The sequence below is a fragment of the Musa acuminata genome, chromosome BXJ1-6 (assembly GCF_036884655.1).
Source record: "Musa acuminata AAA Group cultivar baxijiao chromosome BXJ1-6, Cavendish_Baxijiao_AAA, whole genome shotgun sequence".
Taxonomy (NCBI): domain Eukaryota; kingdom Viridiplantae; phylum Streptophyta; class Magnoliopsida; order Zingiberales; family Musaceae; genus Musa; species Musa acuminata.
Window position 1 is genome coordinate 8,192,920 of NC_088332.1, and position 21,430 is coordinate 8,214,349.

General features: G+C 41.2%; 5 protein-coding genes across 11 annotated transcripts in view; 3 read left to right on the forward strand and 2 right to left on the reverse strand.

Moving 5' to 3' along the window:
* LOC135676022 (serine/threonine-protein kinase ATM-like) overlaps positions 1 to 9,098 on the forward strand; it is a 63,494-nt gene extending 54,396 nt beyond the window's left edge. For 4 of the 5 annotated variants that reach the window (XM_065186774.1, XM_065186772.1, XM_065186775.1 and 1 more), the window contains 18 exons: positions 221 to 301; positions 448 to 537; positions 622 to 684; positions 1,320 to 1,460; positions 1,544 to 1,600; positions 1,710 to 1,769; positions 3,999 to 4,093; positions 4,170 to 4,278; positions 5,062 to 5,151; positions 5,673 to 5,752; positions 5,835 to 5,913; positions 6,092 to 6,138; positions 6,362 to 6,461; positions 6,601 to 6,732; positions 6,830 to 6,964; positions 7,111 to 7,176; positions 7,560 to 7,703; positions 8,705 to 9,032. In XM_065186774.1, the coding sequence (XP_065042846.1) occupies positions 221 to 301; positions 448 to 537; positions 622 to 684; positions 1,320 to 1,460; positions 1,544 to 1,600; positions 1,710 to 1,769; positions 3,999 to 4,093; positions 4,170 to 4,278; positions 5,062 to 5,151; positions 5,673 to 5,752; positions 5,835 to 5,913; positions 6,092 to 6,138; positions 6,362 to 6,461; positions 6,601 to 6,732; positions 6,830 to 6,964; positions 7,111 to 7,176; positions 7,560 to 7,703; positions 8,705 to 8,782 (1,647 nt within the window). In that variant the 3' untranslated portion in view covers positions 8,783 to 9,032. Of the gene's footprint in view, positions 1 to 220; positions 302 to 447; positions 538 to 621; positions 685 to 1,319; positions 1,461 to 1,543; positions 1,601 to 1,709; positions 1,770 to 3,998; positions 4,094 to 4,169; positions 4,279 to 5,061; positions 5,152 to 5,672; positions 5,753 to 5,834; positions 5,914 to 6,091; positions 6,139 to 6,361; positions 6,462 to 6,600; positions 6,733 to 6,829; positions 6,965 to 7,110; positions 7,177 to 7,559; positions 7,704 to 8,704 lie in introns of all 5 variants that reach the window. The other variant, XM_065186773.1, reaches the window with a different exon arrangement.
* A 1,095-nt stretch (positions 9,099 to 10,193) lies between these two features.
* LOC135582628 (RING-box protein 1a) lies at positions 10,194 to 12,707 on the forward strand. Of its 3 annotated transcripts, none has more exons than XM_065186777.1 (5): positions 10,194 to 10,487; positions 10,615 to 10,665; positions 10,789 to 10,848; positions 12,225 to 12,283; positions 12,383 to 12,707. In XM_065186777.1, exons 1-5 carry the CDS (start codon positions 10,337 to 10,339, stop codon positions 12,587 to 12,589), a joined length of 528 nt encoding a protein of 175 aa, XP_065042849.1. In that variant the 5' UTR covers positions 10,194 to 10,336; the 3' UTR covers positions 12,590 to 12,707. The 3 variants fall into 3 exon arrangements, with proteins under 3 accessions (XP_065042849.1, XP_065042850.1, XP_065042851.1); XM_065186778.1 differs by having other exon boundaries at positions 10,199 to 10,487; positions 12,225 to 12,296; positions 12,383 to 12,601; XM_065186779.1 differs by having other exon boundaries at positions 10,382 to 10,522.
* A 3,026-nt stretch (positions 12,708 to 15,733) lies between these two features.
* On the forward strand, positions 15,734 to 16,732 carry LOC135677682 (uncharacterized). The gene has a single exon (XM_065190052.1). It carries the CDS (start codon positions 15,760 to 15,762, stop codon positions 16,588 to 16,590), a length of 831 nt encoding a protein of 276 aa, XP_065046124.1. The 5' UTR covers positions 15,734 to 15,759; the 3' UTR covers positions 16,591 to 16,732.
* A 427-nt stretch (positions 16,733 to 17,159) lies between these two features.
* LOC103988301 (bidirectional sugar transporter SWEET6b-like) lies at positions 17,160 to 19,072 on the reverse strand. The gene is made up of 7 exons (XM_065185570.1): positions 19,036 to 19,072; positions 18,706 to 18,742; positions 18,389 to 18,605; positions 18,120 to 18,281; positions 17,486 to 17,605; positions 17,313 to 17,378; positions 17,160 to 17,210 (listed from the first exon to the last, which is right to left on the reverse strand). The coding sequence occupies exons 1-7, from the start codon at positions 19,070 to 19,072 to the stop codon at positions 17,160 to 17,162; spliced, it is 690 nt and encodes a 229-aa protein (XP_065041642.1).
* A 756-nt stretch (positions 19,073 to 19,828) lies between these two features.
* On the reverse strand, positions 19,829 to 21,381 carry LOC135675417 (bidirectional sugar transporter SWEET6a-like). Its single transcript, XM_065185571.1, has 6 exons — positions 21,305 to 21,381; positions 21,047 to 21,083; positions 20,727 to 20,943; positions 20,465 to 20,626; positions 20,044 to 20,163; positions 19,829 to 19,954 (listed from the first exon to the last, which is right to left on the reverse strand). Exons 1-6 carry the CDS (start codon positions 21,348 to 21,350, stop codon positions 19,829 to 19,831), a joined length of 708 nt encoding a protein of 235 aa, XP_065041643.1. The 5' UTR covers positions 21,351 to 21,381.
* Positions 21,382 to 21,430: the final 49 nt, after the last annotated feature.

The window sequence follows — 21,430 nt, forward strand, 5'->3', positions numbered from 1 at the left end:
ATTAGGAGCTGGCTATTGTAGTTATTTCCTTTTTCCTGCCTTACCTGGATGGAAATCATCATATCATGTTTGCTCCATCAACTTGGATTATTTGCCTCAAAATAAATGGCTGGAAATGATTACTTTTATAGATTAATATTCTGATGTACTTTGATGGTTTAGTTTTAGTTTGCAGTATGATTAAGTAATTGCTCAATTTTATAAGAACTATATGCTCCAGGTGTTTCGGCTAGTTTCGTTGTGGTTCAACTTCTATTCCAGACAGAATGTTGTGGAAGAGATGATTAGCACAGTGAAGGAGGTAAGGCCTGAGGCTTTTCCTTTCTGCCATGTTCCTTCCTATTGTAATTCTGGAGCTTTCTTCAGTGCATGACTTGATATTAGCTCCTTCATCCATAATTTACCAGTGGGTTGTTTGTTAAAATTAATTGATGTGTTGGTGTACAGGTTCAATCATACAAATTTATACCATTGGTTTATCAGATTGCTTCAAGACTTGGTAGCTCTAAAGATGGGCAAGGATCAACCAATTTTCAGGTTATATAGGATTTTCTTCTTTAGGGGTATCTTTTAGAGCAAATCTTAGGTTTTGTTAAATTAAAGAAGCCAGTCAATATGCAGATCGCTTTGGTGTCTCTCATTAGGAAAATGGCAATTGATCATCCGTATCATACTATTTTTCAGGTGATTAATCAAGTTTATTTTCAGTGGCAAATTTATTATTACTTGTTTGGTTATGTTTCACAAGTCTTTTTATCCTCATTTGCAATTCTTTTTTTTTTTTTGCATGAGTGAATGGGGATTTAGAATGCATGCAGGTTTTCACGAATTCAACTTCGTTTTATTCATACGTTTTGGCCTATCTCTGTACATCATCAACAAGCAGTATCTTTTCCAAAGTGTTGCACATTGATCATATTGGCTGATATGTTTGTATTGTAAGTCTAACTTCTTGAAAAATTTGTTTGAGTTGGCTAATAAAGTTAAACATTTCTTTGATGTTTTGATGTGTTGGCAAAAAAAAACAAAACCTTCAACCATGTCCTATGTGAGTGTATTATCAGTATATTTATTTTGTTCCATTAGCATAGTAATTCAACATTAACAAAATATATGCTAGTTTTTCTTAATATTCAATGTAGTTCGTATGACAGTTTTTTGAAGATGGATCTGGACTAACAATTTTATTATTTCTGTACGTATTTAGAGTGTTGTTTTCACGCTATAATTTGATCTTTTGCAGTCATGGTAAATAAATGTTAATGATTAACTGGTTCTTTAGTCTCATTTAGCAAGTGCTGCTATTTTTGTTCCATCAGCTTCTTGCTTTAGCAAACGGTGACCGTGTGAAAGACAAGCAAAGGAGTAGAAACTCATTTATTGTTGATATGGATAAAAAACTTGCAGCTGAAAATCTCCTGAGTGAGTTATCTACTTATCATGGTGCTTTGATAGGACAGGTACTTTTTCTATTTGAATATCGTCCTATCACCTTAAAATTTATATGTTTGGGCTTGACATAATTTTTTCTTTTGTTTGATAGATGAAACAATTAGTTGAGATTTATATTAAGCTTGCTGAATTGGAGACAAGAAAAGAGGTCTAGTGGTCTTACTCAAATTTTAAATATCTGTTTATGTTGTAGTTCTTGATTGCCAAGTCATTGAGAAAATATATTGAGGTTTTCTTCTAATAAATCTTATGTGCAGGAAACAAATAAGCGAGTGCCATTACCAAGAGAAATCCGTAGTCTTCAGCAGCTTGAACTTGTAAGGATGACACTGGAACTGTCTCCTGGGCATTGATCTTACTAGATACTGTCAGCATGTGCAACTACAAACCATAATTATACATATGCTCAACTTTTGCAGAAATTAAAATGTATTCTTGGCTTACTTTATGAAATATGATCAACAATTTTTCAACTTGGTAGATGTCTGTTTTTTACTTTCAAAAATGTTATACCATTCTTCCCCCTTTTTGCTAAGAACTAAGCCCACTTGCTTAATCACTTGGATAGAACTGACCTTAAACTATATGGTCAAGAATGTTTGGCCCAGGGTATTAATGATAAGCCCATCAGATTTTATATGCCAATCCATCCCACCGTCTTGCTTATAATATGGTGTTTCACAAGCTTAACTTGTTAGAACCAAACATATAACACACATTGCACAGAATGGTTCCCTTCATTTGCTGCATGTGAAATGCATGCTCCGGTGGTATATCTGCCATGATTTGATTGCTTTTTGCACTGTCGATAATAGCACTTTCCTGCATGATAGAGTCATCCTGTGTCAAGATTTTTTTAAATTGTATCTTTTTCTGGACTTTGCTTACAACGTTATATCTGTCTCTCTCCCCTCCATGCATTTCTCTACCAATTTGGGATGATACTAAAGTGATGAGACCCTCAGATATAAATGGACTTTTCTTATATTGTGTTAAGGAAGAATTTTTTTCTATCTTCTGCCATCACCTCCTTACAGAGATTTAGTGTGTACGCAAAAAACAATGGGAGCAACGATGTCCTTAGTGTCTGTCGTACATGGAATGTTGTATACACAGAAATAAGGCTTATAAAGATAGTAAGTAGTTTTACTAGAACTAGATGGTGGAAGTTAAAGATAATAATGCAAGGCATTTTAAAATTAAGCTGGACAAAGAGGAGGTTTTAAATTTGGATGGGAAAAATATCGATACCATGTAATCTTTGATGGCTACTAAGATTAGGGTGGTGACTAGGAGGTTCTTCAAGAGAAAACTGGTAATGCTGTGAGGAAGTTCAAAAAGCAATCACTATAAGAAGTTCATGCTTAAAAGATTGATAAAGTGTAAAACTGAGTTTTTTTTGGGGAAATTGTAGCAAAAGAGGCAAAAACGAATCTTTAGTGTCGCAAAATATAATGTTTGTGATAAGTTCCACAGTAACTTGGGTATTGAGGAAGGCAGAAAGGGCATCTTTTGGATTGCTCAAGTTGAAAAAGAGAAGAACATAGATTTAGGTAACCTTTTGTGGATAAATTATTTTTATAAATTATTTAACAAATATTTTGTGGATAACATAGCTTTAGAAATAAACAATAATAGTAAGCTTACAAATCATAGATTTGTTCGTAAAACTAGAGCAAATAAGGTAAAAATATTTAGTGGATGATAGTCTAACAAGACTGCAAGATAACTTAGCTTTAATAATAAACAATAATGGTAAACTTAGAAATCATAGATTTCTTTGTAGAACTAGAGCGAATAAGGTAAACTATTCTTTGAAGTGGATGACAATGTAACAAGACTGCATGTTCTGATTGTATACCCATGGTTTCAAATACTCTATGAGCAAGGATCATTATCGGACCGATGCAATATGGGTCAGTTCGCATCAGTATCATACCAGCTCAGTCGATTATCAAAACCGATATAGGACCAAAACTTAAAACTTTTGGTATACCTATTGAGGTTTAGAAGAGTCTGAGAGATGAAGGGATAGTTTGGATGACTAGCTTATTTTACTAGATTGTATGAATTAAAAAGATATCTGGTGTATGGATAAATAACTATTTAGTAGTTATTTGTACCAAGGTCCGTCATACCGTACCGTACCGGAGTTTCGACCCGGGCTCGGTACGGTACCGATGTATCGGGCGGTACACCAGGGTGTATTGAGCGGTACACCCTGGTGTACCGATACTGTAGCAGTGCTGCAGTGTAGTACTGTAGCACTGTAACGGTACAGGGCGGTCCGCGTACCGAGTACCTAGCGGACCGGTACGTACCGCCCGGTACAGCCGGTACGCTTCGGTACGGCAGACACTGATTTGTACGCAGAAGATCGTTTCAATATATTTGAGCTCGTAAATGATGGCGTATAGCTTTGTTTTTTTCATACTTCTGTAGATCCAATTAAAGAGCAACTCACTTTTGCTAGTATGGCCTTGTTTCATTTTAGATTCAATTAAAGTGTACTCATTTTTGTCACTGTGTGGTCTTCATTTGTTCAGGTACCAGTTGTCACGGCCACTGTTCCTGTTGATCCTAGTTGCCAATATCGGGAAGGTTCTTTTCCGCATTTTCGGAGTCTAGCTGATTCTATCATGTATGTTTCATACGTTGTTTCTACTTCTGTGGCAACCTTTCAGAGGGTTAAGTAGTTGTTTTATAAATATTTTCAGGGTAATGAATGGCATAAATGCTCCCAAAGTGGTTGAGTGCCTTGGCTCAGATGGTCAGATATATCGCCAACTTGCAAAATCTGGAAATGATGACCTGCGACAAGATGCTGTACAATTGCACAAACTTTTTCTCTGAAATTTATAGCAAAATATTTATTTGAATATAGTTGTTTGCAACCCATGTTACCTCCATTATCCTTGGTCGCCCAACATCTACAAGACCACAGTCCCATTAAAAATACCATTTTGGTTATGTTTGGTCCTTAAGAGTAAGATTTATGTCGAGCACTTAAATGCTGAAATTTGGATCACTCCTCTGTAGCTTCTGTTCTTCATTGAGATGGTACCTCATTGTTTTTTTTCGCTTCAGGATTACAAGGACTCCAGTCTGTTCATCTCCGTTTGTCTATTTTCCCCAACTTTTGCATCAGATCTCCTAACCAACCCCATGTCCCTGATTTCTAATGTTTGTTTTATATTATTTATGAAATAGAGATTCCCTCTGTGCCTTTTTGCCTAAAAGAATAAGATAACAGAGAAGCCACTGGATTTCTTCAACTCCTCACCTTTAAACTTGTAGTCCTCTTCAATTTGATTTACAAATCAATCTAGATGAGAAATATGATTCTTCAACTATTCACTATAAATTTGATGGATTTTGTGTACTCATGATTCTGTGGCTGACCCATTGACTTTCAATGTTAAATATCCCTGTTTGTATGAGATTGTCATGCTTTTATTGACCAAACACAAAGATTCAATGCTGTCACCATATTTTCTCTGAATAAATCTCTTAAAAAACAATTTTGTTGATGGACCTTTGGAGTTCATGAAACACTGGATCTTCAAAGAAGCCTAAAAACTGTTAATGGTTTGTACCAATCTTTTTCAGGTTATGGAACAATTTTTTGGTTTGGTAAACAACTTCCTGCAGAATCATAGAGATACATGGAAAAGAAGGCTAAGAATACGTACATACAAGGTATCATGATCCATCTTCATATTCTTGCATCCTAGTCAATTTTGTGTAACATTGTCAGGTTTTGTTCTGCAAGCAGTCTTACAGATCAAGTAATCATAAGTATTTCCTAGCAATCTGCTTTCCTATGTTCAGCAAACTATTAGCTAAGGTCCCCTATTTTAGCATCATAAGTATTGTGTGCTATTCACTCTTATGGTCCTTTTATGGAACACATTAACCAAATTTTCTTTTCCTTTTCTATTTTTAGTTAAATTATATTTTATGTCTCTAGTCATGGTGGTGTTTCTTTTTTTCCAATGTGAATGCATCACTTTTTTGTTCTTTCAATCTTCTGCTCTTTAGTTCTTTTCTTGTGTGGTTTGTTGTTCAAAAATGCTTTCCTTACAGGTTTGATAATTGTGCATGATTCTCCCTCCTCCCTTTCTCCCTCTTGGCTGTTTGAGTCTTTTGTTACTCAAAAATGTTCTCAGATTTTTTATGTGCACATTGATTTATCATACATGGACTATCTACATTTGCAGGTCGTTCCATTTACACCAAGTGCTGGTGTACTTGAATGGGTTGATCGTACTATTCCGCTTGGTGAATACCTTTTAGGAAGGTTTGCTATCTTGCTCATGTTGCTTTATTGTGAATAACTATGATGTTTCATATGCTTCAATATTTCACATGTGCCTATCTAGTGCAAGAAACGGAGGAGCACATGGTCGATATGGAGTAGGTGATTGGTCATTTCTTCGATGTAGGGAGTACATGACCAACGTAAGTTCACATCTGCTGGCATATTTGGTTGCATACCTAGCAAATTTTGATGCATGTAGAACATTGTACTTACTGATTTTGTAGTGGTATAATTCCAAAAGTGGATATGTGCTCTTTTTTCTCAATATAGTGTCTTTTTTTCTTTGCTTTATTGTCTTAAGATTGATTCTCTTAACAGGAGAAGGACAAGAGGAAGGCCTTTTTGAAAATCTGTGACAATTTCAGGTTTGATAAATATTTGTTTACTTGGTTATTTATAACTGAAACTAATTTCAGTGGTTGTGCATGGCTTAGAATGCAAATAAAAAACCAGCATTGGCACCTAGCACTTGCCAAAACCCTTGCCTTCTTTAATTGTGGACCTGTGCAAGCGCCACGATGGTGACTTGCATTGCTCCCATCCACAACAATTTATACTAAACAGTACTCTTGCTTTCCATTTGAGCAGGCCTGTTATGCACTATTTCTTTTTGGAGAAATTCTTGCAACCTGCAGATTGGTTTCAGAGCAGACTGTCATATACAAGAAGTGTTGCAGCTAGTTCAATGGTCTGTATAAATGGGTAGATGATACATTAATAATATATCATAACATGCCTTTACCTGTTTCCAAGTGATGTTTAGAAACTGATTATTTAATAATATATCTGCAACTGTCATATAGCTCCGCAAACAAATTTCCTTTCAGGTAGGTTACATTGTAGGACTTGGAGATCGGCATTCAATGAATATTCTTATCGATCAAGAAACAGCTGAGGTGGTACACATTGATCTTGGTGTTGCCTTTGAGCAGGGACTTATGCTTAAAACACCGGAGAGGGTTTGTCTACCTTTTCAATTTTAGTTGTTAAAGAAGGTGCTTTATGTAATTAGCAAATTTCTTTTTGCATTTGTTTCAAAGTATGACTTTTATGCAGGTTCCTTTTAGACTGACCAGAGACATCATAGATGGCATGGGTGTTACCGGGGTTGAGGGTGTTTTCAGAAGATGTTGCGAAGAAACTCTCTCCGTCATGAGAACAAACAAGGAAGCACTGCTGACTATAATTGAAGTATTAAACCACATCTCCCTCGTCTGTTGGTTTTGTTGTCATGCCTTCGTGCATGATACTATTGATGATCATGCTTCCATCATGCTGTCATTGTAATTAGATTTTGTCCTCTTCTTTCTTTTTATAATTTACTGTGGCTATTGCAGGTTTTCATCCATGATCCTCTGTATAAATGGGCTCTCTCTCCCTTGAAAGCTTTGCAGCGGCAGAAGGTATGCTGGCCATGTTGTTTTCTTCAATTCTATTATCAAAACTGATTTTTATTATAATTTTTTATATTATTTTGAATGTAGATATTTTTATGTTTTTGTTGCTGACTAGCATAAACATTGATTCATATGAGAGATTCCATGTTATTGCTTCTCTCAACATTTTATATCGGACATGAACTTTCATCTATGTTTGTTGCCTTGCAATAAATCAAGTTCTAATGAACATTTTGACTGCCTTCAAGCTGGTAAAACTTAAGTCGATAGCAAAAGATTATAGGAAAAATCTACATTATATTTTTTTTAATATGGTTCGTATGACTTACACTAATTTCTCTATCACAATGATTGCGACATGCACAACCTTTGATCTTTATTTCTTTCAGGAAACTGATGATGGTATAGATGCATGTTTGGAGAGTTCACAAGATGCTTGTGAAGGAAACAAAGATGCAGCTCGTGCTACACTCAGAGTTAAAGAAAAATTAGATGGCTATGAAGCAGGTGAAATCAGAAGTGTGCAGGGGCAGGTAATTTTATTTATGTGAATATGCTTTGGTTAGCTTTAATCATAGATACCCTTTTGATCTTTTTATAGCCATTATTTCATCCACAAGTTACATGGCACAATCTCGAGCTTTAGAAATCGAGAAAATCAAGTTTCTTATGTGCATGTTGAATTTGCATGTTTGAAAATAAAAAATTCATGAACTATATTATCTTTAAGCTTAGTTGGAATTGTTTTTTTTTTTTTGTTGTCGTGTTTCACCATCAAGCAGACGGCCTGTTTGAATTCAAAATGCTTTTACATAATTTGTTCAATGCCAGCAGTAAAATGCAGTCTACAGCATACTACTTGTTCAAGTTCGAAGTATTTTGATAACTGTTCAAGACAATTAATAGTGGACTAATTAGTGCAACTTCTATTTTTGGAATAAATTTCACAAAAGGAGAAACTTTTTAGACTATCACCATACACATTTATGATTGGTGAAATACTGAGATGATCTGTGATGGTAATGTTACCTAATTGGTAAGCACAAAAGGAGAACATTTCATTTTCTTCTTTGGAACATTAATCCTCCATTGGTAAGCACAAATTGGACCTAAGTATCTGCTTTCTTTTGCAGTTTTAAAAAGCTCTTCAGCATTACAGTAGAATCCCTGAAAATCCAGGATACCCTTCCTCCCAAACTTTCCCATATAGATAACAAAACTATCCCAAAACCTGTCACCAGGCATAAGGGATGACGTCCACCCTTAGGTGTCTTCGAGAAATGTTGGTACCCTTGGAAACCTGAAAAATCAATGAACTTGTATGCTAAGGAGACAAAGAAAACTGTCATTGTAGAACTTCCAAACTGCTATCAGAACTGGTGTCTTTTGAGGATTTAAGCCTAAACGTGTGGTTAAACAGTCCATTATGTTCATGCTATTTAGTTAATACTATTGCTCAAGTAGGACGCTTACACATATAATAGACAAATCTGTCTCTGTAACCATGTGTCTGTTGTTTATTGCGGCTTTTCAGGTCCAGCAACTCATACAGGATGCAATAGACATGGACCGATTGTGTCACATGTTTCCAGGTTGGGCAGCTTGGTTGTGAGAAAAGCACACAATTCCTATGCATTTCCACCTTCGAGGAGCATTGTAAAACAGTCTTGCCATTTGGATCCTTACAGCATATTTTGGTGCCAATCTTTCTTGGTCATCAAAGTGAAGAATTTAATATATGTCCATTATCCTCTTGCTCACCTTCTCTCTATTACAAGAGTTGGATGGATGATGGATCTGAACTGGTGTATCATAGCAGTTGCTTTCTATGTTCAATTGAAATGGGAAAAGATTATGACAAACAGCTCATGTTGGAGTCTTTTTAATAATCCGGGAAATTATAAAGGTCCTTCTCTCCCCATTTTTTACAGTACAATTCCAAATTCTGATCTATGTTTTGCTTTCTATGTCTGTTCTTATATTGAGCATTAAAGCTTTCTATGAAAAAAATTGTTTAAATAAATTTCTAGTTGTCAGACTCTTAAACTATCTAGAGAACTGTCCTATCTTAGTCTGCTACAATGCTGCAGTTGTATATTTATACATGATTATATTTATATTTATCCAATAATAATCCTTTTTATTATGAGTACGTAACAAGAGGGGGAAAAAATAGATCAGATATGTCCGTACATTAAGAAATTGTGTTCTGTCTGGTGAAGGGAGTTTACAGAGGAAGTGTATACCTTTTAATGCATGCCATGGGTGATTATAATTAGCCTATGAAATGATCGTTGTGGATATGAAAATTCTGTATCAAATCTATTTCTTCCTCACTACTGCTGTTGTTTTCTCGCTTTGGATAATAATTTTGGCATGCTTATTGAGAATGGAGTTTTCATATAGCCGTTTGCAACTTATATTGGAAAATTACTTTCCTCATCGTAGTTTTCTGGAAATGCTATCCTAAGCTTCGTACCCTGCATCCCACATACAATAGTTTTAGGAGAGGCCGTGGGATGGTTTCCTGACGCACTGCGGGTGGAACTCGAGCCTAGAGGCCGTGAGCGCGGGCGTGCCCATGGTCACATGGCCCTTCTTCGGTGACCAGTTTTTCAACGAGAGGTTGATCGTTGTAGTGCTGGGGGCAGGGTTGTCGCTGGGATCATCGGTGTGCACGCTGCAAGCGGAGGAATGGCCGGTGATCGAGGCGGCATAAATAGAGACGGCCGTGAGATGAGTGAGGAAGGAGAGAGAACGATGGCAAAAGGCCTTCCGGTGTTTGGATTGTGTTATGGATCTAATGGAACAGTGGAGGAAGCCCTCTGTCCTAAGCAGTACCCTTTCTCTTCTCCAAAAGAACTGATTTGTATGTAATCTACCTGGCGTTTGGGTTTAGAACGAGATAGGGTGGTGGGACAAGCGATGAAGAGACCAGCAATCCCTTCTGTGAGTTCCTTTGGGTTTCGGCCCATACTATCTAAGATGGGCTGAGCCTAGTCTGCTAAATAATTCACGTTTGGACCGACCTGGGTAACGGCGGCTGATCGAACCCTGGATCTTGTCCATCCGTTGTTGGCCGTATAAACAATAGGAGGAGAGGTTACGCCGATCGCCGTCGCCCCTCCTCTTCGCCGTCTCCTAACGCTCCTCTTCTCTTCGATCCATGGCTTCCCTCGACACGGATATCAATATGGTTCCGGCCGGCGAGGGGTCTAGCAGCGCTGCTGGGCCGTCAGCGACGGCGTCCTCCTCCTCGAAGAAGCCGAAGAGGTTCGAGATCAAGAAGTGGAATGCTGTCGCCCTTTGGGCCTGGGGTATGTGCCCGATCGACAAACCCTCGTAGCAGCTGGTCTGAATTTTCTTCTTTTAAGGTCTGTTATCATGTTTCTTCTTTCCCTGGATCTCTTCGATTGACGAATCGATTTGATGGAATCGCGGCAGATATCGTGGTGGATAACTGTGCTATTTGTAGGAACCACATCATGGACCTGTGTGAGCTATCTTTACCCTACTGTGGCTTCTTAATTTTCTCTGTCTTGTTCTTGTGTATATGAGGGTTACGGTTCCCGATCTCTTTGTTTAATGAGGGATTTTGACGTTCATGTTTTTTTGCAGGCATCGAATGCCAGGCTAACCAGGCTAGTGCGACTAGTGAAGAGTGCACGGTGGCTTGGGGTATGTATCATATATATATCACAGATTTAAGCTACTCGTGTTGTTTTTAGGGTTTTCTTTCTTTCTTTCTTTCTTTCTTTCTTTCTTTCTTTCTTTCTTTCTTTCTTTCTTTCTTTTTTGTTTTGGGTAACCGTATGAAATGTTCTTCTCTTTTATTAGAATTCGGTTAACAACTGACAGTGCGATGCATCTTGTCCTTGTGATTTTTCCGTTCTTGTTGCTCGAGTGGTAGTGCAGATCACTGTTTTCTTTGCATAGCTTAAGTCTGTCAATGTGTATATATTTGTCTCAACAAATGTACTGGTGGTGATGTTGGCAATTAGTGTTATTCTTAGGTCTGAATGCTGTGTCACTGATTCATAGGAAATGATATCTGTTTTGCAAACTTCGGTATCATCTGTAAGAAATCAACTACCATTTACTGATTCAAGTGGTGCTACTTAAAGATAAGCAATATCTAAATTTATGGAAATTGTCTTTTGCGAAAAAGGGAATTCATACTCTGGATGTGAAGTATTTTGCTTCTGTTTAGATAGAACACTGAGAAACCTGAAGTATTTTATTTAAATCGTGATTGTGTTTGGATTGATGTTCTGAAAAGCAGTTGCAATATGTGGATGGTCAAGGTATTGCATAACGCATATATTGGATGTAGCTATTTAAGTTAGATACCATAAGAAAGGTAGAAGCTCTCGGTCATATCAACATGAATCATGTATTTAATACCAAATAATAACGATAATAGATTAAATAATACTAAAGAGGATGAATTTAAATTCTATATACAACTGCATTTTCATGCTTATGCAGTTCATGAGATTTCATATATCAAATGAACCATGTATGGAGACCACATGACCTTATGTGAACATGTCAACGGACTGCATATACATATAATGTCACAAATGCCACAAATACATCTACGTAGTTGTCATTTTGGCACGTTGGTTTTGATTTTGCTTTTTTTTTTTTCTAAACTTTGTACGTTAATGCAGGTGATTTGCATGTTTAGCTCAATCAAACTTTGCTTCGTTCGTTATATCTGGTCGAATTTGTTTGGGGTACTAGATTTATTGAAACCAGAGAAAGTGAGTGGTCGCAGAATACCCTGGTTTGATCAATAAAATTACATGTGCATATGTTGTCGATACGAGTGCATGTGGATATGTGGGAGTTTTTGCATATATTTTACATATGTTTAGTATAAGCTTATATTTATTTTCTGATGAAATAAAATATCAATGCATGACCGGAGAAAAACAGCACACACTTTATTAAGGTGGAGTTCAAGTTGTTGAGCAAAATGCCTATACACACATTGTATCCAAATAGTGATTTATTGATTGACTGCAATTGACATGCGTTGCCTGAAACAGGTGTCTGTAATCATGCCTTCCATTTCCATTGTATCAGTCGCTGGCTCAAGACTCGTCAAGTTTGTCCTTTGGGTATCCATTGTTTTGATATGCCCCCACAAATTTAACTCACTGCAATTGTACATCATGTGGCTGACAAAAACTTTGTACATCTGCAGATAACAGCGAGTGGGAGTTTCAGAAGTATGGTCATTAGAACAGATGGTTCCTCCATCAAGCTTGGATCCTGCTTTAGTAACCATCTTGATGGAAATCTCTATGTGCTTTGTTGCATTTATGTGGATTATTTTTCTATGTTTGTTACTGTGGTCAAGTTTGCACTTCGGATTAACTCGCCCCCATTGAAAAATTTCTATATCAGCTGAACTCATTGCTCATTGATATGGTGAGCGCTGCTGTTGCAGTAAAAACAAACAGAGGCTAGCTATACATGCTGGCAAATAGATTGCCGGGACTGGTGGTCAGTCAGATGTGATTGCTTTACATAGTATCGAGAATTGATTTGACACAACAGTTGCTGAACAGAGGTGTCAATTGGGCAGGTGAACTACAAAATGAAAGTGGTTTTGGCAAGGTAGCTTTGATTTCAGTTGGATAACAACGACTGGGGGCCATGATTTTGGTTTAAGCAACAAGCATGGTGCTCGAGACAACCGCAGGATAGTATAGGAAGTATAATGACACTCATCTTACCATTTATACCGCAGAGCTGCGGTTCTCAAGTATGGTCTTCCCTGCTGCTACCGCTGTAGCGGGTGTAAATAATGAGCTTTAACGATGCCTATGGTGGAGAGGCCAAACGATGGAAATGTGGTGTCGTCAACTTCTTGTGCTGTCTGGTGGGGTTTTACTTTGAGGTGGCGCTTCGGATGTCGAGATGAAAAAAGGTTTAAGCTTTGGAACGAAAGCTAATAAATAAATCTATGTGATATGGAGGATTTTCCTAAATCCATTCTTATCTTAAATAAATCTACGAATTGATGTACTTGTGTTTTTGGAGACTTAAGGGGTGATTTATTTATGACTTGGCAATTGCAAGAAAGAGTATTACTGCACTGGATATTGGGGAAAAAAGGCAAATCAACTGGTGGCTAGGAGAGGTGGACGTGAATCACATCTGGCACATTAGGTGTTTTAACCAGACTTGAGTATGTATATACATATTGTATGTTTAAGAGGGGTTGGCAACGCACTAACAGGTTGATGTCTCTCATTTCGGCGCTTGCACAACTGACTTCGGATGAGACCCCAAACCTAGTGGTGGTCACTAACTGATTACTACCTAGCATATGGTCCACGGATGTGGCGCCATCGCCTTCATTCTCATCCTCCAAGCACGACGCCGCCGTCGGGAGGGGGAGAGGAGGGGGAGAATCGTGCTCGTTGGTCCAATGTAGCGACGGGCCGCGGCGCTCTGGGTGACGACAGAGACCGACATCAGAGGTACGAAGAGGACGGCGGGACTAACTCTGGCATCGAGGGCATGGGCGGTGGCAACAAAGACGCGGAGCAAGTGATGCTTTACAAGTCGCAGATAGACACGTGTCATTTTCAGAAGCCCTCTAAAAATCATATGCATATTTTGATGTGGATTCCCATCACCACCGGTCAGACGAAGAAGAGAAAACTTGATGGTTTTTGAGGCCCAAAATTATTTTTTGGGGCTTTATATCATCGTATTGATAGGCGGTAAGTCTAACTGACGGTACTCGTACTTAACATTTGTTGCACCCGGTCACGTCGTGATTATTAGCCTGGAGGCCACTGGGCCACGGCACCGATAGCACTCCCATCTTCCGAGCTTGGTGCCATCACCGGCAGGATGACGGTCGTGGTCGACAGACGAACATAGTGGCATGCAGCGGATGACATAGGCGGTGAAGGGTGACAGAAAAGGTGGAGGTCAAGGCCCCCCTTGCGATGAGTGATGTCGACATGCGCATTGTATTCGGGTATTGAGAGATTAAAGGGACTCGGGAGAGGTCGCACGGGAGCAGCTGGCAATAGGCGTAGAGAGCCGGTGCGGCACAGAGAGGACGGTGGCAACGAAGAGGCGAATGACACGATGCTTTAGGAGTGGCGTAAGCAACCGACCCTCCGAAGAAAGTAAGATTCTGGTCACTTCCGATGAGAATAAGAATTACCACCTTGAAGGATTTGATGCTAAAATAATTGTTTTTGGGCCGGGAGGTCTCGATTCTTAATGGTTATGTGTAAGGCCGGGCCCGGTGGAACGTTTTGAAATGATAGGCCCATATAAATATGTCCGTAGAGTCTGGTCACAACCGTGAGAATAAGGAACTGAAAATTGAAGAGTTTTAGACCGAATTTTTTTTTTGGCCCACTTTATCATCAGACTGGTGGGCGGTAAACTCACACGAAGGTACTCCTACCCACTCTATGTATATCGGGCCGGCTCAATCATGATTATTGGGTAATCGCATATTGAGCCATCTAGGCTTAAATCACATGCGTTGTACTCGTGGTAGCCCCATCCTGATTTAAATCTCATGCATTCAATTAGTACATTGCCATTTTGTTTTGATCTCCTATGTTTAATTAGTACACCATGTTGCCCCGTCAGATGGCCCACCCATGAGAAGAGAAGAAGGGCGTAACCAGCTTCTCGACATGGGAGGATTACGCACGACGCCATTTGAGGGGATGCGAAATGATAAGACATGATACAACGGTGCATTGGAAGACGCAGGCGGTGGCAAAGGGTGATAGCACGAGCTACGAGGGAGCCACGGGGCAGTCGCAGAAGCTTAGAGCATTGGATCGAAGATGATACCGTCGTGCAACGACGGCAGTAGAGATGCATTATGATTCACAACACGTCAGATGGTCCATCACATCTACAAGATTCCAGTGACCGGAGGTGAGAATAAGACGTGGCTATTGAAGGCTCTGAGCCCGAAAAAAAAAAAAATCGGCCCTATTTTGTCATCCGACTGGTTGACGGTACGCTCACCCATCAGTGATCGTACCCGATCTTTTATGGGTCAGGCGGAGGCAAGCGTTTCGGGCCTCGCTCGATGGAACTGGGCCTATGCAAGCTCTATGGCCCAAGATTTTTTGGGCCAACTTTGCTATCGGACGGACAGACGGTAATCACAGTCTAATCTCCTGCGCGCCCACCATTCGCGAATTGGAAACTTAGCCCGAACGCGGAAAACGGCACACGCCCGCACAAGGACGTAAGCATCTGAAACGGACGGCGATCCAGCATCCGCATAGAAATCACACGTCGATGGTCCCACCAAAGGGAACAGCGTTGACCATCTAGAAGCTTTGCACGTGCGCAAGAGCTCGCTACCAATGTAAACGCTTACTACTTCCTGTTCGAGAAAGGAGACGACGGACGCGGTGGTCAACATAAGCCGGTCGCCCTCAATTCAAACGCCTTCACGCGTTTCTTTTACCGTCGGCGCTCATGTCAGATTCGCTCCATTCCATGACAAATACACCCCTCGGTCTTTATAAACGCCATCCTTCCCATCGACGAAGCTAACAAAACAGCGAAAGAAGAGAGATGACAACACAACGCCCGGAAGAGCCATCCCTCGCGGCCTGCCTCAGCTTCGGTGGCAGCGCCGCATCCGCTGACGTCCCGGCGGTCGATGACTGTAGCTTCATCATCCACCATGATCCTCCGCGTCACATCGAGTTCCTAGAGGCGGCGGATGAGGACGACGCCGACGACGACTCCAGCGAGGACTTCGAGTTCGCATTCGTGGTGAGGGACCCGGACGCCTCCCCCTCGATCACCGCCGACGAGATATTTTCTGGCGGCCGGATCGTCCCCGCCTACCCCGTCTTCAACCGCGACCTCCTCCTTGCCTCCTCCGGCGCAGAGGAGAGAGAAGCGGCAGCGGAAGTCAACGATATGGCCGACCAAATTCCGCTCCGACGGCTCCTGATCGAGGAGAGGGAAGCACGGTCGGCTTCGACGTCGGAGGAGCCCGAGGCTGTCGGAGAGTACTGCGTGTGGGCGCCGGACCGGTGCAAGAAGAGCGCCTCCACCGGGTCGTCGCTGCGGTTTCGTCTCCGGGACCTGATGATCGGCCGGAGCCAGAGCGACGGGAAGGAGAAGTTCGTGTACCTCGGGGCGGCGCCACCATCGCCCCAGCCAGCAAAGGGGAAGATCGCAAACTCCACTACTAAGGGTGCAGCGGCGACGGCGAAGAGACCGAGTCGGGTGGCGCAGGCGGGTGCGGTCACGGGCCACCGGGTGTACTATGGGAAGGGACCAAACGGGCAAGCGCTGAAGGCACCGCGGCGGTCGTTCTTACCGTACCGCCAAGAGCTCTTCGGGTTGTTCGCTCCAGTGACCGGTCTCCGCCGCTCACATCATCCCTTCTGATTTGAATCTCTTCCGCTTCAATAAATCCCCTTCTTTTTCTGTTTTTTTGGCTACAACATGTAGAGTTTTTGTTTGATTTTTTTTTTCTCCCGTCAAATGTTTCCTTCTGAATACGTAGTGATTGATCGGTTCAAAACCAGAAGATTCTGCTAGCGTAGAACTAATTTGAAGCGTTGAACGAAGAGCTAACTTTATCGAAACAAGAGCACATGGGACAGGATGACTCGGCCTTGAAAACTTGGTGGTGTTCACATTCACGTGACCTCTCTTTCCGGGAATCAGGTGCAAATTCTGTTCGTACTGTTTACTGGAACGGATAGGGAAGGGGAGGAGAGGAGAGGAGAGGGAAAAATCATATGACCACCTTGGTTCTGGTGTTGCTTGAAATCTTATTATTTGGACGAAAGTGATCCCTGGGGATGTTAAGACGATGTTAACTGGTTGTGGAAAAATGATCTCCACATCCCCGGCTTCCATTACTAGACTCTTTTGTAAGGGTCAGACGCATATGCTACAAAGCGAGGTTGATCTTGTTTGATCCTAACAGAAACCTACGTGATTGCCCTTCTCTACAAAATTGAAGGTATTCTACGAGCAAGTACTTCGAACGTATGTCGTATCTGCATAAGGGTCCCAAGAACTTTCACTTGTATTTATGGTAGAAGCCGCGGTGAGGATCTGTGATCTTCACTCAGAGTTGTCATGTCGTACGTGCAAAAAACCATGAGGCACCAAGTCCACAGTTGCGGTGGTACCAGGCTGAGAACAGCACCAAAATAACTGGTAATCTGCATTGTCAAACGAAACATTAGTAGGTTAACTTGCATTTAGTATACAACAACACATCACATTAATCTCAGTATTGAAACCATGATACAGTCATCAAGGCTCTTACGAGGACGTAGAAGTCGAGAGGCGGCAGGCAGGCGTATCTCATCCAGAAAAAGTCATTAAGGCAGCAGGTAGCATATAGAGCGAAGGATACGTGCGGGTCACGTCCGGTCGCCAGCATTTGCTACGATGGTCATGACAGATTCACATAAACCCATTAAAGATGAGAGAGTTGTCAGAATAGCCCAGAAGACGGACATGATCCAATCTTCTTTTAAGTTTAGACTAGCTGAGACAAATGGAACACTGCTTGAAGAGAGATGTTTTCACCAAATTCATGTGTGACATCGAACACATGTAGTTAGAAAGACTGCCATCACATCAAAAATGCATCTAGAAAGTTCTACAAAATTGGTACAAAATTGGAAAACTGAAAGATTGGCATCGATTTATAAAAAACATGAGTACAATTATACATGTTTCTCAATGCATAACGTTGATTAGCCTCTTTACAATATACATATTTCTTTTCTGTTTTACAATATCGAAACAGATATTTACTATACATAATTAATAGCTAATTTTGTGGCATTTGATGTGCTATATATTTTTGCGCTAGAGATAGCATTGATGGCTTGAATCAAATATTGAGATGAGAAAACAGAGTCCTTCCCCGGTTAGGAAAAGTCTGGTCTTACCAGAAATGCAAGCGGCGCCGCATACATGCACGAGCCAAAGATGACACAGGGGATCCCCACGATGAGCGACCTCTTCTCATGCGTGTGTGCTACCTGTAGCACCACCACTACCAGCATCGTCATGACCACCAACTCTGCTGCCAACACCTTCAGCACCTTCAGCTGATGAGCGTTAATTCACAAAAGAAATTCTCCATCATCGTCATGCCAAAGATCCAGGAAACTGGTATAGATATATGTAGAAAAAGGAAGGAAGGTCATAGACACACGCGGATTTCGCGGGCAGCATAAATCAAGAAGATGGTGAGGTAGACAGACTGGAGGAAGAGACCGATGGCGTTGCTGGTAAGCACGAGGCAGCTGTTGGGGTGGACGATGGGAAGGCCATACAACACCCAGAGCATGCACTTGAAGAGTATCGTGAGCTCGGGGATCGGGAGGTACTGCTCCACCGCCTTTTTCTTTATTATGTTCTTGAACGTCGGCCTGCAAGCATCACAATAACACAGCCCAAACATAGCAATCGGAACTTTCTGGGTTCGAACCGAAACCCCGGAGAGAAACGGAAAGAGGCATAGGAGATTACACACGGGAGAGGAACAAACCGAGGGAGACGGCATTGCCTGTGAAAAGAAGAAACAATTAGCACATCCAAAATTGAAATCTACCGAACGAAAAATCGATTGGAATATTTGGTCGGGTTTATTTCAAGATCGCAAATCAACGTAATATTTGTTGGTGATTTTAGATCGACAGGCAACGCGATTCTGGATTAGTCAGTGAAATCTTCATCATTCACCTAAAAGAATAGAGAACATCAAGAAAGAGAGAGAGTAGCCGAAACGAAGGATAAACCATGAATCGAAGAGACTGGGCTTAGGGTTAGTTAGATACATAAATAAATATGAATATATACCTGCGACTCCCATGATGTCGCGTACGATCGTCGCCATGTCGCGCCTAGCTAGCTCGAAAACCCAACCTAGCGGGATGAGCAAAACAAAGAACGGAAATCTGATCAAAGAGGAGAGGGAAAGAGAGCACCAAATCCACGAAGAGGAGTAAAGCGATGAAGATGGAAAACCAAAAGAAGAAGGCGAGGTGGGTTTTGAAAAGAGGTAGGCGGCGGCGGCGGAGGAGCGTCGTCTCATCCTTCTTCTCGGGGTTCCCTCGCTCTCCTTCCTCTTCTTTGCTCTCTCCTCTCTTTTGACTCGCATGGAGGATTGGTTATATAGGAAGAAGGCTTGGCGGTTTCTGAACGCCCCAACTCTTGTTATTATTTACGCCTTGATGCCATTCTCGGGTAGAGGATGTTTCAGCGTGGGACGCGCGGCAGCACGTCGAGTAAGGGCAGGTTGTTTTGCTTACCAGTCTCTACTTCAGTTACTCATTGTTGTTTGCCCTCCGTTTGATCCAAGCATAATTCGTTCCTCAGGTTTACTAACAACCTTGCCATTTTAATTATATTTAATGCTCTTTTTTTTGTTTAATTTCACTATGATACAGTATTCTATAGAATGTATTCTAATGATAGACGTTTCATAAGAAGCCATCTCTTGTATCTTTCATATGTTCTTATCTCAATTTAAAAACGCAGGAAAAATAAAACCAAATAAGAAACAAGAAACAATCATTGCTCAGATCAACATAAGAGCAAGCATCTATCTAAATTTATGAACCTAAGATAACAATGATTCCCGAGCGGAGTATTAGACATTGGAAGCCGTGGGCAGCTCAACTTCAGCCTTGGTGCCTGCTTTCGGTGTGGATTTGTAGTAGCATGCATAGAGAATCAACTGTGCCAGGCCGAAAAGAGCACCCAAACCATTGGGAATCTGCGTCGGAAGACAAAAGACGATCACATCAGCTTGCACCGTAGCATGGACATCACAGTGTCAAATTCATGTCGGAGCGAGGCGCTTACCACGAGGTTGATGTCGAACGGGAGGAAGGCATAGCTGGTCCAGACGACACCATTGAGGAAGCTAGCAAGAGAGAGGGTAAAGGGCATGTATTGGACGCTTTTGGTCTGAATGACCATTTTCTGCACGATTCATCATGTACATATCATAAAGACCATTTTAAGATAAGAGAGACATCATAGAATCCAAGAACATGGACGTTCAATCAATCAACATTTAATGTGGGCTAAAATGAATCAGGTCACGCATCCGATCGACGAGATTCGTCCACGTGATGCTATGTGTTGCATCAAACATATGTACATACATTTAGATGGTCATTATTTGATCACGTCAAAGATCTAGTCCCTGAGGTTTCACGATAACTCAAATCAAGATTCACGCAGAGAGAGATGAGGTTTAGAATTGCTATGGACTTCTTACCATGACCGAAAGAGGCGAAGCATACATGCACGTGCCGAAAATGATAGCGAAGATCCCTACGATGAGCGACCGCTTCTCGTGAGTGTGGGCTGTCAGGAGCACCACCACCACCACCACCGTCATGAACGACACCTCTGCGGCCAATATCTTCGACACCTTCAACTGAAGTACGTCCATCGGCAAAAGAAATACCTCGTCATTGTCACTATAGAAGGGACGGAAATGCATAGAAAAAAGAAAAGAAGGGTCATGTTGTGGGTACGCGGCCTTGGCGGGGAGCATAAACGAAGAATATGACGAGGTAGATCGCCTCGAGGATGAGGCCGATGCCGTTGATGGTGACGACGAGGATGCTGTTGGGGTGGACGACGGGGAGGCCATAGAACACCCAGAACATGCAATTGAGGACTGTCGCGAGGTAGGGGATCGGAGAGAAATCCTCCACCGCCTTTCTCTTGATTATTCTTATGAATGTCGGCCTGTGGGCGTTGCAGCGTCACAACCGCATCTTTTTAAGTTCCGCCCAAACGAACAGTTCGACAACAACAAAAAAAGGAGAGGGAAGCATTATATAGAGCTTACACAGGGGAGAGGAACAAGCCGAAGGAGATGATGTTGCCTGTAATCAAAAGAGGTAAACAACACATAAGGAAACGAACATTGATGGGATTATTTGGACATCATTCGGTGATTTCAGATATGACAAAAGCTTGCTGTTTTCGCGATCAAAATCTTGTAGATTGACTTTGTTGGTGAAAAATTAGGAGGGGAAAAAGATTAGCAAAAATAAATCACTAGGGTTCTTTTCAAGTTTAGAGAAATTGATGGATGGATGAATACCTATGACCCCCAGGACGCTGCGGATCGCTTGCTGGCTCATCACCATCTTGGCGAGTGGCTAACTTGGACTGAAACCCTAGCAAACCAGACGACCAAGAATAAGAAAGGAGACAAGGTTAAAGAGGA

Bases quoted from the DNA above. Each gene is read 5' to 3' on its own strand.
- LOC135677682 (XM_065190052.1), top strand. From the start codon at position 15,760: ATGACAACACAACGCCCGGAAGAGCCATCCCTCGCGGCCTGCCTCAGC.
- LOC135582628 (XM_065186777.1), top strand. From the start codon at position 10,337: ATGGCTTCCCTCGACACGGATATCAATATGGTTCCGGCCGGCGAGGGG. The intron at 10,666-10,788 runs GTGAGCTATCTT...GTTTTTTTGCAG, and splicing joins GAACCACATCATGGACCTGT to GCATCGAATGCCAGGCTAAC. The intron at 12,284-12,382 runs GTTTGTCCTTTG...GTACATCTGCAG, and splicing joins GCTGGCTCAAGACTCGTCAA to ATAACAGCGAGTGGGAGTTT.
- LOC135675417 (XM_065185571.1), bottom strand. From the start codon at position 21,350: ATGGTGATGAGCCAGCAAGCGATCCGCAGCGTCCTGGGGGTCATAG. The intron at 20,627-20,726 runs GTACCCACAACA...GACGTACTTCAG, and splicing joins ATGCTCCCCGCCAAGGCCGC to TTGAAGGTGTCGAAGATATT. The intron at 19,955-20,043 runs GTAAGCGCCTCG...CTTCCGACGCAG, and splicing joins CGTTCGACATCAACCTCGTG to ATTCCCAATGGTTTGGGTGC.
- LOC103988301 (XM_065185570.1), bottom strand. From the start codon at position 19,072: ATGGCGACGATCGTACGCGACATCATGGGAGTCGCAG. The intron at 18,606-18,705 runs GTAATCTCCTAT...TGATGCTTGCAG, and splicing joins GGTTTGTTCCTCTCCCGTGT to GCCGACGTTCAAGAACATAA. The intron at 18,282-18,388 runs GTGTGTCTATGA...AACGCTCATCAG, and splicing joins ATGCTGCCCGCGAAATCCGC to CTGAAGGTGCTGAAGGTGTT.